Consider the following 18,767-nt stretch of genomic DNA (forward strand, 5'->3'; position numbering starts at 1 on the left):
AATGTCAGTCAGAAACAACACTTTAATCACTGTTTGTAGAGGAAACAAATTGCCACCTGCAGTCTGGAAGGAGTGGTTCTAGTGATACCCAGGTCAGACAGGTATGTCCTCACATCTGCAGGCTACATTTAATTCCTACATGTTACAAGTAACTGTGTAGGCAAAAAAGGAATATTTATCAGTCTCTAATATTGCAGTGTAATAACGTCTGTATTTCCAGACCCTGTGTGCAGTCCAGAGTTCACTATCTAAAAGGTATTTTCTGAAAAAGCTCATAATCAGGGTTTTCTGCAAGTCTTTTGTTTTATCTGCCAATTGGCAAAGGTTCAGAGATGGAGCTGAAAATTGACAGTACTGAAGAAAAGACAGTGAAAGAAGTGCTGGAGAAAACTGACAGTGCTGAAGTCCAACAAATGCCCCTCTCACCAAGAAAAAGCTATTGAACTTATTTAAACAAATGTGCAAATACTCTTGAATCTTTTTCCAGCAGCCCAGTCTACTAAAGCAGAGTAATTGAGGTCTGTTTTGAAATCATCTTTGCCTCCATAACCAATACCCCCAAGCAGGGGGAATATGCAGGAACTTCCTGCATTTCTCTGAAGTAGCACATCCACATGCAGTGTTTGTCACAGTGTGATGACACTTGCCTAGTCCCATGCCATTCTGATTGTCACTGGATTTGCCTTTCTGCAAGCCCATTATTGCTGTAAGATTTAAAAGCTTTTGGGAGGTTTTCAGGATTTTCTGGTGCACTGATTACTCCACCCCTCCAAGAGGAAGGATCTCATAGTGTTCAGTATCACATTGGTTCAGACTTTAAATCAGCTTCTAACCTAATGTTAAGCAAGATGGGAGTCAAGAACCAATTATTTTAAGGCCTCGTGAAGGAAGGATTTACTGTGCCTTATCTTTCTCAGCTGTAGTTCCTGGCATCAGTTCAGCTACTGCAGGGTCTTGGACCAGTGTAATCTTCCATACTTCTTGTTATCTCATTTTTTTTCTTTTGCAGTGGCAAACCAATGTCTGCTCTCTTTATTCTCTTGTAAAGCATATAATAAAAGAATGAAAAAATTGCCCATCTCCCTGGCTGGAGTAACTCTGCCAATCCTGCTGTAGGATATAATGACACTTTCAGCCACCACATCACTGTTAATAAAACGGAGGCAGCAGTTAAAAAAGTTCTGACAAGAATTTATTCATTTATGGTTGAGAACAACGAAATGTGTCTGACACTGAAATGATGAGATTGCCATATTTTGTACAGAGAGATTTTTCTAGAAATCTTCTTTCCACTGTGTTGACAGAACTTGCAGTTTAGAAGTTCAGGAGTGGGTGTCAGTTCACAGACTCTCAGCCAGTTACAAGGATGGCTGCATGCCCAGATGAGATGAAGATTCAGACTTGCTACTCTTCCTGTTTCTGTATGTTCACTCTTGCTGAAAAACTAATCAAGCTGTCTGACACCTGGCACAGGAGGGCAGCACTAGGTGTTACCTTCCTGTATTAAGCTGGCTAGGAAATTTTATTACCAAAAAGAAAAGGAAAAAAAAATCTCAATAAGCTATTTTGAGCTAAAAGCTGGAAGGAAAGAAGCTAGTCAAGCTGAGCCTTCTGTGCTTTTTTTCTGTCCATGCTGAAGGCTGAGAAAAGCCTCCTTCAAAGTACAAGAACCTCTATACAACGGGGGGAAATGGCAGTTGTGTGGTTACTGTAAAAACGCTGCTTTCTGGCAGGTGGGCAGTATGACTGTAAGTGCATTTTGTGCAGGACACTTGCAGATGGGTAGGTATTGACTGTGAATGGCATTTTGTGCGGAACACTTATTTTTAAAACCTTTAAATACTTTTATGATATAAGAAAGACATATAAAATCTCTCAAGTACTTTCCCCAAGCCTTCATTTCTTCATCCACTGGCAAAAAAAAAAAAAAAGAAAAAAAGAAAAAAAGTTTTCTAATCTTCACTTGAGTTGTCAAATTCCTCCCAGTCTGATACACTCATAACTTCTGGTGGAAAGTCAAGGTGATGCTTCATTCGGTCTGCCTGCCATTCTGAGAGCCACTTCTCTGTTTCCATTAAAACAGCCCTGGGCAACGTGAGGACACAGGCAGCCATGCCAGAAATGTCATCCTCCAGCTGGGGTCCTTCCTCCCAACAGTCTCTCTCTGCATCATAAATGTGCACATAGTCCATGCGGATTCCCCTGTTGTGGGATCTGCCTCCCAAGACATAAATCCTGTTGTCTAAGACTGCAATGCCTGGCTCTCCATGTCCTGCAGGAAGTGGGCATACGTTTGTCCACTGATCAGTGCTTGGCTTATAGCAGGCAACCTGGAAAACAAAAAAGAAAAGAGAGAAGGCAAAACTGGACTTGTATCCTTGGCCATATTTTTATGCTTAGCCAGTTTATCCTCGGCCATAAACTTGTAGCCTGGCCATAAGGTAAACAATTTAGGAAGGAATATCATCAGTCCTTTGACAGTGTGTTAATGGAGACAGCATGTGACTATCTAATACAAGTACAGTGCTCAGCAGAAAATTGTGCACAGTTGCCACATAGCTTTGAAATCACAAGTTCTGACCCTGCTGCTGGAGTAACAGCTTTATGTCATTCCAAAAATGTCTACAAAACTGAAAGAGATGGGGACACGTGCTAATATAAGCCAAGTAATTCACTTGTTTGCATTAGAGAAGAAATGCTGGAACATACAAATATGACAAATCTGCTAAGCTGCCTCTGTGCCACATGTTGGAGAGCTTCAGATTTCATTGGGTACCTACTTGGCTAACTGCTTTCATTTGTAGGCACCTTCTTATCATTCAGACACACTCTTCAGCTAGATTTAATTCTGCCATCTCCACTGGCTCTATGAAACCAGTTACTTTTTGTGTCTTCTTTTCCAGTCCCTTGCATTCTAGAAGCTGGAATAAGTGTGAAGAGAATTCTCTCCAGGTGTCCCTTACCATCAGATATGTACATTTTAATTGCATTATACAATTGCTATCCAGCATACCCCCAGGTAGGGTGAATATGCAGGAACTCACTGCATTTCTCTGCATTTCTTCTTCTTTTCAAGTCTTTGGCAGTTTTAGAAGCTGGAATAAGGTTCTCTCGAGATGTCTCTTACCATACTGTACATTTTAATTGCATTATACAACTGCCATCCTACATACCCCCAAGTAGGGGGAATATGCAGGACCTTACTGCATTCTTTCTTCTTTTCAAGTCTAGCAGTTCTAGAAGCTGGAATAAGGTTGAAGAGAATTCTCTCCAGAAGCCCCTTACCATACTGTACATTTTAATTGCATTACACAACATATCCTTAACAGCTCTGCCCTGCAATTACACATTGGTAATTCAAAAATTCTCCACTTACAAACAATGACTGTGAAGACAGCCTAAAGCAAATTTAACTGATGTGCTGCTTACTGGGCATATGCATGCCAATGAAGTTATCCATCAGAGATGTTTTAAAGTTGGTAAGAATTCCAAGTGCTAGAGCTTTAATGCTTTGTGGGTGAGGCGGAGTGTTCAAGAAGACAACAGTAAATAAATCATTGCCAGCTCTGCAGGTGAGTGGGGGAGCGCTCGTCTAGCTGAGCAGACAATTTTATCTGCATACTTAGGAGGAGACAGACGTTACAGCTAAGTGCCAGCATCCACAAGAAGCCAAGAAAAGACCCGGGTGTGACCTGGTCTCACCTGGTGAACGTCCCTCCTGTAGCCAGAGTCGTTGTTGCTGCCGCCGATGACGTAGAGCTTGCCCAGCAGCGCGGCCATGCCGTGCCAGGCGCGCCGCACGGGGCCGTCTGCCAGCACGTCCCAGCGGTCCGTCCTGGGGTCATAGCACTGCAGCTCCTTCAGGTAATCCTCTCCTCTCCTGCCACACGTGATGTACATCTTCCCATCCAGCGCCGCTCCCGCGTGGGCGTACACCTGCACAGCACACCGTGGCAAAGCAAGAGCTTCAGCTCTGCATTTGTGTATTTCTCCCGGTTTTGAAGCAGGAAATAGACATGAAGGGAGTGACATTGGTCATGAGTTATGCGGAGATCAAAAGCAGAAAGGATTTGCTTATGGACAGTTCTTTCTAAGATATTATAATGGTGAATTTCTGAATGAAACACACTAGAATTTCTAAAAGTTCCAGAACAGCAGCATTCTCTGTCTTTATTGTTCCTTCATACTATAACTTTACTCCCTAATCTACTTGGAAGCCTTTTTATTGGTGATTTTTCTTACAGAAGCAGTGTTATCAGGAATGCAAGTTATTCTACTTAGTAGCACTCAATTCAGGCTTTTTATATTTTCAGCAGTGACACACATTTATTATTTGTTTTATTAACAGTTTTAATAATTAACACAATAAAGGTGCAGGCAAAATCAACAAGAAACAGGAAAAACAAGCATTTAACTGGAAAATGTAATTTACATATGCTATTATTTAATTTTCTTGTCATTCATTTACTCCATATACAGAGTTTACTGCTTTCCATCTGAATATCAGCAAATTAAAAGTTACACCTGAGAAAAACATCTAGCAAGCTTAAATCAGGAATTGGGGGACTGTAGTAGTGTGTGTGGCTAATGCACTCCTTACCTCCTTCTTCAGAGGTGTCACATATTCCCAAGTGTTGGTTTTAGGGTCATACCTCTCCACTTCCCTCAGGTCTTCATGGTAATCTCGGCCTGCGACGGCATAAATATAGTTGTCCACGACACAAACACTGAGGTCAGCGTGCTCTTGCTGCAGGGACTGGATCTGGAACCATCTGTTGTGTCGTGGGTCATACCTTGGAAAAGAATGGGATCAAAGAAAGTTATTCCTGCAGCTGCAGAATCACTGCAGGAATACCAGACAGCTCCGTGGATGTGGGTTACTGCACTGGCTTCAGCTGAAATTGAGCTCATCTCTAAGTGAGGTGAAATTTGGCCTTGTCAGCATTTTATTATTAGCAAAGTTGTTTTATTCTATTTATAGAAGATGTACTTTGGCTGACATAATCATGCTATCAAAGCCTAGGTTTTCCATTATCTTGTACACTGCTGTCAGGTTACATATCACAATCTCTGTTTGCACAAAGCCATTCTACAAGGTAACACAGTCTAAAAATAGCACAAAGACTAAATCTGGATCTTCAAGTATCCAAGAAGGACATAAATATATGGTGGGTTCTTTGATTCTTTTCCCCAAATATCTGCTGCTCAAAGTGAATCTCATTATTCACTTTCATGTCTAACTATCTCTCTTATCTGGAAATTTTAGTTACAGAGAAAACTGGTTGAGAATTGAAACTATGCATGCCATAAAATAAGAGCATCTCAGCTAAGACTTGTAAAACTGAGCACAATAAAAAGACAGAAGGGTTTATATCTGTTTTTGCAACGTAATGGGCATGAAGGTCTAAACCTGTTCCTTCCTCCTGCTCTTCCCTGTCTGGAATGCTGCTATTGTGCACACAGATTTTTGAAAATCTGTTAGTAATAGCATTTTATTTAAAATCCTTTTGTACTGGGACAAAAACTACACATAGAAGACTTCCAGAAAATGCTAGTAAGAGAATATCTAGACAGCCTAGAGTTCAGGCTCATTACTGCTTCCCACACCTTTAATACTTCCCTCCTCCAACAAGGCAGAAAGAAGCACAAGTAATACTCTTGAATGAGTAGCTGTTTCTACACTGTCAGGCTCAGCTTTGTCTCATAAGCACTGCTGGGAGCTTCCTGTTACTATGAAGCTCATTTCTTGTGTTTTCTTTCAGTGAGGCTCCTGCTCAGTTCCTGATCTTTGGCTGGCAAGTGTGCTGACTGTCTGCTGGCTTACTGACTCAGAAATGGGCATCAGGGTGACAGTAAAATTAATAGCAAGATTGTCCTTATCTTACCTCCAACACCTTGACTCTGCTCGAAAACCACTTACATTGTTGTCTCCACCAATCAAATATACAAAATTATTGAGAACAGCAATCCCTTGGTTGGACATTCTGGGGGCTAGTGCAGCTGTAAAGTGCCTCCACTCCCCCAACAAGGGGTTCAGATACTTGGCTTGATCGCTGAGGACAATGGATGGAATAGAATGCATCCCTCCAAATCCCACTACACACTGGAACTCTGATCTCAGCTGTGTCTGGGAGCTCTGAAGCATTGGCTGAAGACATTCATTCTTGTGGTACATTAATGCATCTGCAACTGTATCTTTTAAAGGACATGGACTTAATTTGTCATGAAGTCTTTGCAGGATCTGGGGTTCCATCAGAGGAAAACGAACTGTCTCAAGTAGCTTAAGGGGCTCCATCAGGGAGACCTGATCTGTCTCCAGTTCCTCTGGAGAATAATGATAAAAAAGTGCTCCATCATAAACTTCAAACTCATAGTTAACCTCCAAACGGTTGCTGCTGAGAAGGGAGTAGACCTTCTGCAGGGGCAGCTGTCGGTACACTTGTGTCCTTGAGAAAGCTGTGAAGTTCTTCAGAATGTAGGAGTCCAGCTGCTCGCTCAAATGCTTTAAGTCATAGTGGTCAGCTAGTCTGTAGACATCAAGGATGTTCTCTTCATCTACCCAGGACATGAGGAAATCACAACAGAACTTAATGACTTCTGGAATCTGCAAGAGAGAGAGAGGTTTTTCATTTCAGACACCACCTGCCCCACACTTGAGAGACAGGACTGAAGCCTGGGATGACTGCAAGGAAATTGTCCATGAAATCCCTGCTCTCCTCACAGTCTGACCACCATGGTCACTTGTGCCCTATTCACCTTTCCCCAGAGAAAGAGAACTCAGCATGGGTATGTGGATGAATATAACACAGCTCTTCCAGCCGTGCTCTACTGCAAGACTTAAGTTTGGCTTCAGGTGCAGCAGCAATGTGCCTTGTGGGACATGTGGGACACTGGGCACTGCCTGCTCTGCAGCCTGCCTGGGAGCAGCCAGGAAAACAGACACAGGCCATGGTGATTAGTCACCCTCTGCTTGTTTTTCCAGAGCACTAGAGACATACTATATCAAAGATTGTATCTGTAACAAATGTTTCACTCAAGAACATAGGAAACCATTGGAAAGGAAAATGAGTTTTTAGTGTTGTCTTCTGAACACAATTTGAAGTTGTATCTGGCAGGAGAAACAAAGAACTAACTGCTGTCCAGGAGCCCCTCTGCTAACAAAGTGTGTAAAAACCAACCAAAGCAAGCACTCACAAAGATTTAGTACCAAAGCCTTGTGCAGCAGTTAGCTGCAGGGGAAATTAGAGAAAAAAAAAAACTTGTCTTAAAAGCACATGACCCCTGCACTTAGTGCAAACCATAGTGGCAGGATTTCCTGTAGTGATGGGGTCAGGAGAGGTCATGTGCCTGTGGACTCACCTTGAGCAGCACAATTTCTGAGCAGCAAACCCTGTTCCTGACCACAGGCCAGGGATATTCTGTTTCAGGGAAGCTTTCACGAACAGATCAGTGAAAGTGAATGCTACATAAAATACTCCTCCAGATGAAATGGATAATGTTTTAACTAATTAAACCATTGGCACAAATGAGATGTGCAAGTACCCATTCATTGTTCCTACCCTTTCACAGTTAGTTCCAGTGGATACAACATCCCAGAAATCCTTCTTACCATGCCCATCCATGCTCCCCTCTTAACCCTCCCTCTAACCAGATATCCATGTTTTCTGTTTCTTTCATCATTACTTTTGTTTCTTGTTTCTTTTTTGTCACATCTTCCAGTACCTCACCTGAAGCTGACAGGCTGCAGCTAAGGTTTCCTGTACACTGTTCACACTGAGTTCCAGCTCAGAAGTGTAAATGAAGTTCAAGATTTTACACATTGCATTGTAGGAGATGCCATGAATATGAACTTCTTCTTGTTCCATCTCTCTCAATCCTCCTGCAAACATTCCTCTGCAAAACAGACAATGGCACATGCTATGGCAGATTTGCATTGAAGCTATTTCCAGTTTGCTCATCTTATGTTGTCCTGGGAACATAAAAAATATTCGGAAATACAAAAACCTAGCTGGACACTTTAATGTGATTACCTCTCCTCTAAGTTAAGAGTACAGGCCTTTAGGTCCTAAGGAAGTAACACTTCATTGTGCAGGAAAACAGCAGGGGCAACCTAGAAGGTACAGTTCACAGGTGAAGGACTTCAATACACACCCAGTATCTATGGACAGTCAATGGTCAAAGGCAGATACTCTGGGTGTGGGGGAAGAGGAAACACAGAGGAACTCGGGACAGTGGGAATTTTTTTCCAAGGTATAGCAGTTCTTCCTTCAGTTAGAAGTTTGTCTGGATTGACTTTGCTGTTTGCTTTATGAAAACAAAGGAACTGCTCACCAAATTGCCTGGGGACTGCCTGGTTTAATGGCCAGTGAGTCACCCTATAGGCACACAACAGTGACCCAGCTCCAGTGAGTTTTTGTGTATTATGAAATGATCACCACCACAGGCAAAGTCTAACAATGCTAAGGATATGTTAAAAGCCACTTAGAGTGCACTTAAGCAGAAGACACCAGTTCAGATAGTCTCTCCTCTTTATAAACCTCCAAGTACCACAGTGAATTTAGGGGAGGTAAGCTCAGTGTGCAGGAACAAGACCTTTATTTCTGCAGAGAAATAACAGAGAGATGAATAAAGCCATAGTTAGTATTTTGAAACAGCCTGTCATTCTTGCACTGAGAATGACACAGGAACAGGTGGGAGGCAGTATTGCAGAAAGAGCAAAAGAAGGCTAATTAATTACTTCATTATACTTTATTACATTATATCTAAACTGAACCTGCCAAGCACTCAACTGCACTCCACTGCCCAGAATCCGTCCTGACACACACACCTGGCCCTGATAGGCCAAGGAAACAAAACACCCTCACTTTGGGTAAACAATCTCCACATTGCATTCTACTTCTGCACACACAGGCACAGCAAATGAGATAAGAAATGTTTTGATCATTCTCTGAGGTTCAGAGAATGTGAATCCCAGAAATATTCTTGGGAAGATTGCCTTGCTTTTCTCTGTGAGAAGAAATGTGGCTACAACAGCCTCAGCTCCATCTTACAGGTCTGATTTTCCATTCAGAAGGAGTCTGCCCAGCCAGAAGCTTTGGCTGTCACAGCTGTGACTAACAGCCAGACACGTGCCTGTTTTTTCTCCTGAGAAGCTTCAACTTTTCCATGTTTTGCTACTTTGGAATGTGATTTGGAGAATTGTTTACCGAACATGTGAATTGCTTTTACTTAATAACCAATCCCAGTCCAGCTGTGTCAGACTCTCTGAGTCAGTCACGAGTTTTTTTATTAATTCTTTTCAAGCCTTCTGATGTCTCCTTTCTTTTTCTTTCGTATCGTTTTAATATATAATTTTCTTTTAATATAATATCATAGAAGAATAAATCAGCCTTCTGAGAACTGGGAGTCAATTCTCATCTCTCACCTGGTCCTAAGACCCACAACAACACCACACACATGCCCGTTGCTGCCACGTGTCGCTCTAGGACACGAAATAAAATGATGCAGACTGTCGCAGACATATTTTATGAAAAATCTTTTTGCTAGGATTTTTCTCCTGAGAAGCTGAGAGGCCTCAGAAACAAAATGTAAACAATAATTATCTGCTGCTGTGGAATGCAACAGGTGCATCTTTGATTGGTCTCATGTGGTTGTTTCTAATTGATGGCCAGTCACAGTCAGCTGGCTCGGACCCTCTGAGAGCCACGAGCTTTTGTTATCATTCCTTTCCATTCCTTGCTAACCTTCTGATGAAATCCTTTCTTCTACTCCTTTAATAAGTTTTAATATATCATTTTCTTTTAAAATAATATATATCATAAAATAATAAATCAACCTTCTGAAACATAGAGTCAAGATTCTCATCTCTTCCCTCGTCCTAAGACCCCTGCAGACACCATCACAGCAGACCTTCTAAGGTATAAAAGAGGGTAGATTTATAAAGCATTTATAGATTTCCAAAAGTGACAGCGGATTGGAGAATGACAGTGCCACCCCTCCAATGACACTGGACAAAGCAACAGCCCATCACATTTCACTTTTTCCATAAAAGAATGCAAACCAAGAAGTTATCTACACAAAGTGCGTGACAAAGAATGCAAACATCAGAAAAACTTCAAAAAGCAGGGCGACAGCAGCGTACCTGAAGTAGTCACAGGAGGCAGCCAGGAGGATGCGATGGGCCTCGATGGGTTTGTCCTCCACCACCAGCACCACATCGAAGAGGATGCTGCTGTCCCTGAGGGAGAGCAGCCCGCTGAGCAGCGCCTGCGAGTGCTCCGCGCTGCGGTAAGTGCTGCTGCTGCGCTGCTGCGCCGGCGGCTCCAGGGCAGCTCTGGGTGCCTGAGTCAGCTCCTGCTCCTCCGCCATCCCAGGCAGAAATGCTCAGCCACCAGCTGCAGCAGAATGAAATCTGTGAGACAACAGAATCGGCAGAGGTTTGTGCTTTTTGATTTACAAACGGTGCTCTGACCCTTGGCCGTCACAGAAAATAAAGCCACTCTTCAGGCAATGGAGAGACACTTCTGTCCTGGACAAATGATCCCAAATGATACTGAAAACACACAGATGAACATCAGCACACCAAAGTGGTAGAATAAGGTTTTCCAAAAACAGGTATTCTGACTCCTGGGTTTTCACACCAGTATCAGAGTATGTGACACATGGGTATTTGTTTTTCTCAGCAAGAATTTCACTTCCCAATCCATTACCAAACCCCTTGTTTCTTTGGTATTTCTGCATCATCTGCAACGAAAAATGGGCCAAAATTTTGCCAAATTCCAAATTGCCTAATATTCTCAGGTAACTTTTCAGCAGTATAAACTGCACCTTCCATCTTTCTCTTAATATTTTACCACAGCATCTCCTCTCTTCTCTCTCCCTGTGTTTGTTTTTTGCATTTTCTGTACCTAAGCACATTTCCAACCTTAATTGTGCAAAATACTGTACAAAACTGCAGGCTTCAAAGTGAGTTTCTTTATTTTGGCAATTTCAAGCTAGCATGCACAGCTACTCTCCACTTCCCTGTGACTCCCTGCAGAGAGCAGGTATTTCCTCCAGAATGGGCACTGTCCAAGGCTATCCTGAACCTTTTTCTAGGGCTGCCACTGACACACTGGGAAGGTCCCCTATGGCACATTGGGAAACACCTGTAAAAAGCTATCTGCAAGTGATTGTGTTTCATGTCTATGGTTAAGCAATTAAAATCTCATGAGTCCTCTTCTACCATCCTGTAATTTACCCTGCCCATTGTCTTTGAAGAATGTCAGAAGTTGTGGCAGTCAGGGCTTATAGACTCTATCCAGTTGTCAGCACACATTAAAAAACCACCCCCCATTAGCAAAAGGAAGTAAGTGAGCTGATATGGCTGCTAACACATTCAGAAGAGCCTCTCTTCAGCAGCCTGGGAAATAGCTTAGTGCCACAAGGGACAGTCACAAGGGGTTAGCAGCAGTCAGGGAAGCAGAAGAGAACAAACCCAGCAAATCCAAACAAAGAGTGAAGAAATGGAACCATTGTTTCACTGTGCCAGCCACAGACAGTGAGGGCAGCCCTGGAGATCTCAAAACACTGCAGGTATTCTGGGTGTGGCAGCGAGGAAGGAGCTGCCCAGATGACACCAAGAAATATGAGAATGTTTATTGTTCTGCCTGAGGAAGTTACCCTACACTGCCCAAAACAAAAGGAAGGTGGTGCTGCATGGTGAATGGGATGGAAAATACCCTGAGAAAGTGTATTAATGTTCATCTGCTCTTTGCCAGCAAAGCCAAGACAGCAGCTCAGAAGAGGAGCTCTGACAAAACAGCCTTCTGGGGAGCACTCAGGTCGATTAGAGAGGGAAAACTATCCATCATCAGCTGAAGAGATGAGTAATGGCTTATTTTTCATGACAGGTTGATGCTTTTCCTAGAAATCAAATGAAAGCAGACAAAACATTAGTGTATCATTGCATTTGCTCCTGGGGAACACTGAGAGTGATGGATTGAGGCAAGGGAAATAATGTAGTAAGAAAGGCAAGTGAAATAGTGAGTGTTACATAATGTTGATCAGAAAGTTCCCATTTCACCAAAAGGAAATAAATGCAGCAAAATCAAATGAGGAACTGATTAACTCTGTTAATGTGATTTAATGTGGTTAAGGCTCCAAAACAGGTTCTATCTCTTCCTCTTCTTAGAGAGCTGTATCAAAAGAAGTCCCTATGGAAGTAAAATCATTATATCAAGAAGCAGATGTAAAAGCAACAAATGAACTATTTTCTGAATCCAAGGACATTTCAGGATTAGGGGAAGCACCATGACCTTTGATACAATCTTATAGTGTATCATATACTGCAGTCATTGGTGGGAGAGAGGCCAAGGCAAGGTAAGTGAGAGATAAAACCACAGGGGCCACTGAAGCCCTGTAATAAGTGTTAGCAAATAAATGTATTGTAGGAGAAGCAGGTTACAGAGATACATGCAGGGTGGAGTGGAAAACCCATATAATAATGCAAGCCTTTATTTATTTAATTTTATTTAATATGACTGGAGATAGTTACTGTTCAGAATATATTCCCTATTTGAATAATCTGAAAAAGTAACAGAAAGAGGATGAGGCTTTCAGCAAGTACAGCCCCAGAAGAGATCTGATCTTACAAATGTGGTAACTGGAACCAGGAAGATTAAATGGTATTATGAAAGAGAGAAAATAGAAATACATTAAAAGGATAAATTATTCAGTGATTCTGTAGCCAGCATGAGCATTAGTATCTGAATAGCTCTCAGTGACAAGTGGGGGCTGTCTTGGAGATCTGCAGGGAGTTTATCTCACACTTAGTTTGAGTAGATAGAGACTTCAATTATGCCACAACCATTATCAAGAGCTGAACAAATCAGCTCTGCTGTGACCACCCAGTGTGGCCAAGAAGAGATGCTGGGAGTGCAGCTGAACCATCCTCCACAGCTTATTTTTGGCTGGTTAACAGCTGAACCTACAGATTTTTTGCTACGCTTTGCTTCCTGAATTCTGGCAGTCCCGACCTCCTGTTTGCAACTCCTGTCCCTGGGCTGTACCTCAGCTGTCACTGGTGAGCTGGACTGTCCCTCAGGGTGATCACTCATGCTTGTACATCATCCTAAGGAACTGCTCCCAGCCTAAAAAATTTAAGGTGAACATTTGTAGTATTAATCTATAAAGTCTGACTGACAGATGTGGTTAAACCTTCCTTGAGCCAAAAGCCTCTCAACTCCTGCCTGGGTAGTTTCAGGAGCTGCTAGAAAAGAGGTGTAAGCCCAAGGAGGGCAGAGGACCACAGGCTGCCTGTGGGGGATGTGGCCAGCAGGATTCCCTCAGCTGAGTGTGCTCAGCTCTGCAACAGCTGCACCAGGAGCAGCTGGGGTGGGCAGGAAGGTACAAGAGCAGCTGCTGAGGCAGTGCTGGTGGGGTTGTGTTGTGGGCTTCTTTGAAGGAGAAGTGGGATGGATTTGGTATTTGGGTTTTCTGGATTAAATGCAGTGTGTTTGCTGAGTTGATTGATCATTTTGTGTATTTCTTTGGGTATTGCTCTAAATGCTGATTACAAAATTGCTGAGGAGGGATGCTGCTGTTAGCACAGCACCCTGCTTCTCAAACTGTGTGGTCTGACCAGCGTGCTCCGTGCCTTTGTTGCTGTCTAAAAATCTATTTTCCTAAATCTTTATTTAAAAAAGCCCAAAACCAACCCAAAGCTGCCTAAAAGTGATGTAAGTAGGACAGTTCTGGATAGACAGACAGAACAGGTTTGTTCCTCCATCCTGAGCTTCTCTACTGTCAGCTTCTTGCTCAGAGGATGTACCTAAGGCTTCTCTGCTCTTATTTCTGTTATTGTGAAAACAGCTCTGTGACTGAGACAAGCTCTTAGAAATTTCAGTAATATGTTTTCTTTCCCTTTTCTTCTTGAGAAAGTTTCTAAGTGGTCAGCTGTTAGCAGTGGGCTTCAGTGGCTGAGTACTGCAGAACTAACCCTGCAGGTGGGAAAGAGGAGGAATTCTTTGAGTTCACTGGCTTCTTTAACAGTAGCAAAGATACTATTATATAAGTATTGTCTCATGTGCTGTGGGGTGTTGTCTGCAGAAACAGGGAAGTCCTTGTTCTGACCACTTTGAAACTACAGAGAAAATCAGGCTAGACATTTTCTTTGCTGGCTGCACAATGTATTCGAGCCTGCAGTTGTGTTAGTTTGTATTTGGATTTTAGAGGACGTGGGTTGATGTGGGGATTAATTTTATGGTATTACAACTGAGTTTCCAGTACATAAAGAAGACAGCATATGGGATCAGTAAATGCATGTGCATGTCTGCAGGCAAGTGTAGAAAGATGTTGGCTGTTTGGTCACTTTGAATTAAGGAGTTAAAAAAAATTACAACAGACAGAAAAATCCCCCATAAACAGAAAAAACCCTCAGGGATACCTAGAAGCACAAGACTGCTCTTTTTCACTAGACTGAAATCTTCTACATTCTGTGTCTGGGTTCCATCTGGGAACCAAGAGAAGGCAGCCATGCCTTGCAGTGGAAGGAGCATGAAAGAACTTGAGTAGTCCCTTCTCTTTCCTGTATTATACACAAAGTTCACTGGATCACCAGTGGTCCCTGGGAAGAAGCTGTGGACACAGTGAAAGCTAAATGTCTCAGTGACCTGGAGATAACTCTGTGGTTGTCTTGTATTCAAATTCTACTCCATGCTTCTGCAGGTTACTGGCATGAAGAAAAGTAGAGGTCTTAGGCTTCTGATTATTCAACTGAAATAACTCATTGACTACCCATGAAAAGAGTCATGGTAATTTTTTAAAACAAAATCCCCTCTCTGATCAACAACAGAATACTTGCTTTCATAATACAGGTATGTGGCTTATGACTGAGGAAGCTGGCCCTGGGACAGGAGGAATTTAGGGAATGCACTGTAGTTTGATCAATGGCAAAATGGTGACAAACTGGTATGCTGATTGCTCTTGTGCTCACTGAAAATCCTTATCCTTTCAAGAACACCAGGTCTAGGAATGGAGTAACTCAACTACAAGCAGAGGGGAAGGGAAAAGTTAAAGGCATGGCAAGATAGATAAGGTAGAGAAGAATGCAATGTCTGTCCTAATGATATTTTTCACCACAGATCCATTGTCACACATGGTGTTCCTGTGCTGCCATTACAGGAACTAACTCAGCCTCTCTTTTTCTGGGGAGGGATGCTGTGCTTTAACATGGTATAGATCAGTTACAGTGCTGAAGCCTGTTGCTGGTAGTGAGTGGTATGTATGATACACAGCTGGCCAAGTATTCACCCCTTGGATGAGCAGCATTCAGCTCACAGAGATGCCCCAATGCCAGGTGCATGTGTGGGTTTGGGGGTGTCTTTTTGTAAAGTTGTGCTGACAGCCTTGATTCTCGACTGTGGAGAAATGGCTGGATGCAGGAAGGATTAACCAAGTTAGTTTCTATGGAAACTCAGACATTTGTGTATTCAAGAGCTCGTGGCTGTCAGTTACATCACTACAAAGAGGTGTTTTACGCAGACAGTGATATTTTCTTGTGCATCAGCTGTGCCCAAAATAAACTCAGGCTTGCTGGTGTCAGGTATCCAAATCTGTTTAGCTCACTGCCATATGGACAGGTGGCTCCAGCTTGGTGGGGGTCCCTTGCTTTCTTAGAAATGTGGAATTATTTAGACTGGAAAAGAAACTTGGGAGGTCTCTAGTCCAATCTGCTCAAAGCAGGGAAACCTTCACAACTGGGTCAGGATGTGCAGAGCCTTGTCTAGTCAAGTGCAAAATCTCCATCCTTGTCAGTAGTCAGAAAACTGATTGTTTAACCAGCAGATTTATTTTCTTCTATAGCTGTGTGAATTTTTTCCCTGCAATTTGTGACACGTGCCCCTCATCCCTGGCATGCTGTACCACAAAGGAGAGTTTGGCTCTACATTGTTCTGTGCCCATTAGGTAGCTTAAAAAATGTCAGCTGGCTCTTCCCTTTTTCTTTTTGCCCTGCACTGAACAAAATTCAGTGTTCTCGCCTTGCAGGTGCTTGTATCTTGGAAGTGCTCCTGCCCTGTATGGCTCCTCCACTGAATTCTCAGCTTTTTCTTTCAGTAGAGAGCTCAAAACTGGGCACAGTATTCCAATTTTTGGGGGATTATGAGTGCTTAACAGAGTGGGAAATAACAATTCACATGACCTACTGGCTGTACTCTTGCTAACACAGCCCAGTATGAAGCTGGGCCCCACTGGAGAATTCACATTCACCTAGCTGCTCATCAGGACCCCCAGGGTCTCTCCTTCCAAAGCTGCCATGCAGCCAGGCTTGTCTCCTGCCTGCTGGGATATCTGGAGTTACTCTCACCCAGCATGACTTCGCTTTTGCTGTTAAAAGTGATGTAGCTCCTCTTGGTCCCCTCTTGCAGGCCATATTCATCAGAGCTTTTCCCTGACACACAACAGCCAGTGTGGTGTGCTGCTTGGGATCCAAACACATTAGGCACTTAAAAGTCTTAATGCATTGGAGGAATTTGAAAATCTGTGCCCTAAGGCTGCCCACACCTTCATCTCTCCCTAGGGAGTAACAAGGATTAGGATTTAAAGCAGGCTTCAGCTGCAAGCCTGACAAGACAAGCTCCAGGAGCAAAGTGCTGAGCCCTGGGGGCTGCAGATCTGCAGGCAGGAGCCAGCAGTGGAGCAGAGCTCTAACAGGGCAGAGAACACACAAACACACATCAGCTAACTCGGGGAGTGTGCAGGAAGGGAGGCAGCTGGGTGCCTGCCAAAGTAGTTGGGAAAACAAATGTGATGCCACAAACAATGTAAAATGAAAAGCAAAACGATTGTTCATTCTGCCTGGAGTGCAAATAGCAGAATAATTCACCAGCTGTGTGATAATGTGTAATGGGCACTTGCTACAAAGAAGCCAACTGAGTTCATGTTATGTGTAGATAAAACTTAAGCAGTTTCAGGGTTTTTCAAGGAAAAGGGAAGGCAGAAGCTTTTATCAGTAATTCTTCTTTCAGAATCCCTTTATGCATTCACAGCTGTGCAAAAATAAATATTCTAAAATCCTCAATTTCAGGAACCTCCTACAAATACAAGGAACAACCCAAACAACTCCTTTTGACTGAGAAAAGAAAAGAAAAAAGAAAGAAAGGAGGATATTTGGTATTGTATTATATCTCAGCATTATTTTTGAGCACTCAAATGATGACGTGCTTTTGCCTGGTCTGTACACACAGTCCTCCCTTACATCACTAATGGGAATAAGCAGAAAACACACTCTGAATTGACTTTCTGAGCCATTTTCAGTTTCTAGCATTAGTAGTATACTTGAAGAGTGGGAGGAAACCAAAAGGTGTGGCTTGGGAAACAGCTTTTGCAAATGTTGCTGTCTCACAAACGCTGGCATTCATTCCTTTCAGCAAACACCTGAGGGGTTTTGCCTTTTTTTTCCCCCTCCAAACTCATTACAAGTTATTTCTAAGACATATCCAGAATAAAGCACCTCATTTAAAATGTATATAACACCACCATGGAGTATATCTATATTTAAATAAATGGATATTTTAAAATATTTTTTCCTCCTGTGAATAATTTTTAAAATTTAAATATTTTTTCTTCCCTCAAGATACAGATAAGGTAAAACACTCAAATTAGAAAACCCATGTTATTTAGGTTGTACTAACAACCTAAAGAACATGAGCTTTCTAATTTGAGTGTTTTATCTTACCTGTATCTTCAGTGTTGCAACTTACCCACATTCATAGAACTGTAATGTTTCCTGTTGTGTAATTTATATATCAGGCAATCGGCTCAAAGAATTTTGAGAAACTCAGGTAGCTGCCAAGACGTGAATCTGATTTACCGAATTACTTAAATCACATCATGAGTTTCTAAGTATTCTAAAAACAAGGAGGAAAAAAGTTATTAAGTAATTATTTCTAAGCCAAACACAACACGGAAATGACCTGGAAGAGAGCAAGGGCCTCTTCCAGCACTTTCCAGCTCCAATTTCTCATGAACATGAATTTTTTCATATTATTCACCACATTAATTTTGTCCTGGCAGGCGTCTGGGGGTTCTGACCCACGGCTTGGCCATCTCTCAGCAGTGCCAGAGAACGAGCAGTTTTCTCTGCGGGGGAAGGTGACCCGGAGCTGCACACCCCTCCCTGAGGCAGCCTGGCTCCAGACCGCCCTGACCAGGAGGTCAAAGCCAGGTCAAGCACAGTCACGGTTTTACTTTCTCCCGCCGGGCTGACATTGCCCTTGCAGGCGCTGACACCCGCCGGGGCCGCCCCTCGGTGCGGGCAGCGCTGCCCGGCTGCCGGGGCCGGGGCTGGTGCTGCCCGGCCCGGGCGGGTCGCGCCGCCGGCAGACGCTCCCCGGCCGCAGCCACCGCCCCGGCAGCGGCCCCGGCCGCGGAGCTCCCTCCCGAGCCGCGGTGCCCGCGGGCAGCCCTGGGCGGGGGACGCGGCCTCGCCCGGGGGTCGGCCCGGGACACGCTCCCACGCGCGGCCCCCCGGAACGGCAGCGCCGGGGCCGGCAGCGGAGCGCCGGGCGGGCCGGCCGGGGCCCGCGCTCCCTCGCCCCCGCCGCAGCACCTACCGAGAGCGGCGGCGGCGCCTCCGCCTTCATGTGCGACCCGGAACCCACCGGGCGAGGGAGGGGCGGCGGCGGCCGGAACCGGGGCGGGCGGCGTGGGCGGCCCCAGCACCGCCCGGGCGGGTGCCGCGGCTGTGCCCGGTGAGCGCCGGGCCGGTCACGGCCGCGGGGAACCCG

The 18,767-nt window shown here is 43.9% G+C and overlaps 1 protein-coding gene across 2 annotated transcripts; it reads right to left on the bottom strand.

Annotated features, from left to right (window-relative positions):
- Nucleotides 1-1,170: 1,170 nt before the first annotated feature.
- KLHL22 (kelch like family member 22) lies at nucleotides 1,171-18,713 on the bottom strand. Of its 2 annotated transcripts, none has more exons than XM_059863788.1 (7): nucleotides 18,594-18,713; nucleotides 10,142-10,394; nucleotides 7,728-7,893; nucleotides 5,886-6,604; nucleotides 4,601-4,793; nucleotides 3,703-3,936; nucleotides 1,171-2,330 (listed from the first exon to the last, which is right to left on the bottom strand). In XM_059863788.1, the coding sequence occupies exons 2-7, from the start codon at nucleotides 10,366-10,368 to the stop codon at nucleotides 1,953-1,955; spliced, it is 1,917 nt and encodes a 638-aa protein (XP_059719771.1). In that variant the 5' UTR covers nucleotides 10,369-10,394; nucleotides 18,594-18,713; the 3' UTR covers nucleotides 1,171-1,952. The 2 variants fall into 2 exon arrangements, with proteins under 2 accessions (XP_059719771.1, XP_059719772.1); XM_059863789.1 differs by having other exon boundaries at nucleotides 10,142-10,411; nucleotides 18,594-18,693.
- Nucleotides 18,714-18,767: the final 54 nt, after the last annotated feature.

This window comes from Haemorhous mexicanus, chromosome 19 (genome assembly GCF_027477595.1).
Source record: "Haemorhous mexicanus isolate bHaeMex1 chromosome 19, bHaeMex1.pri, whole genome shotgun sequence".
Taxonomy (NCBI): Eukaryota; Metazoa; Chordata; class Aves; order Passeriformes; family Fringillidae; genus Haemorhous; species Haemorhous mexicanus.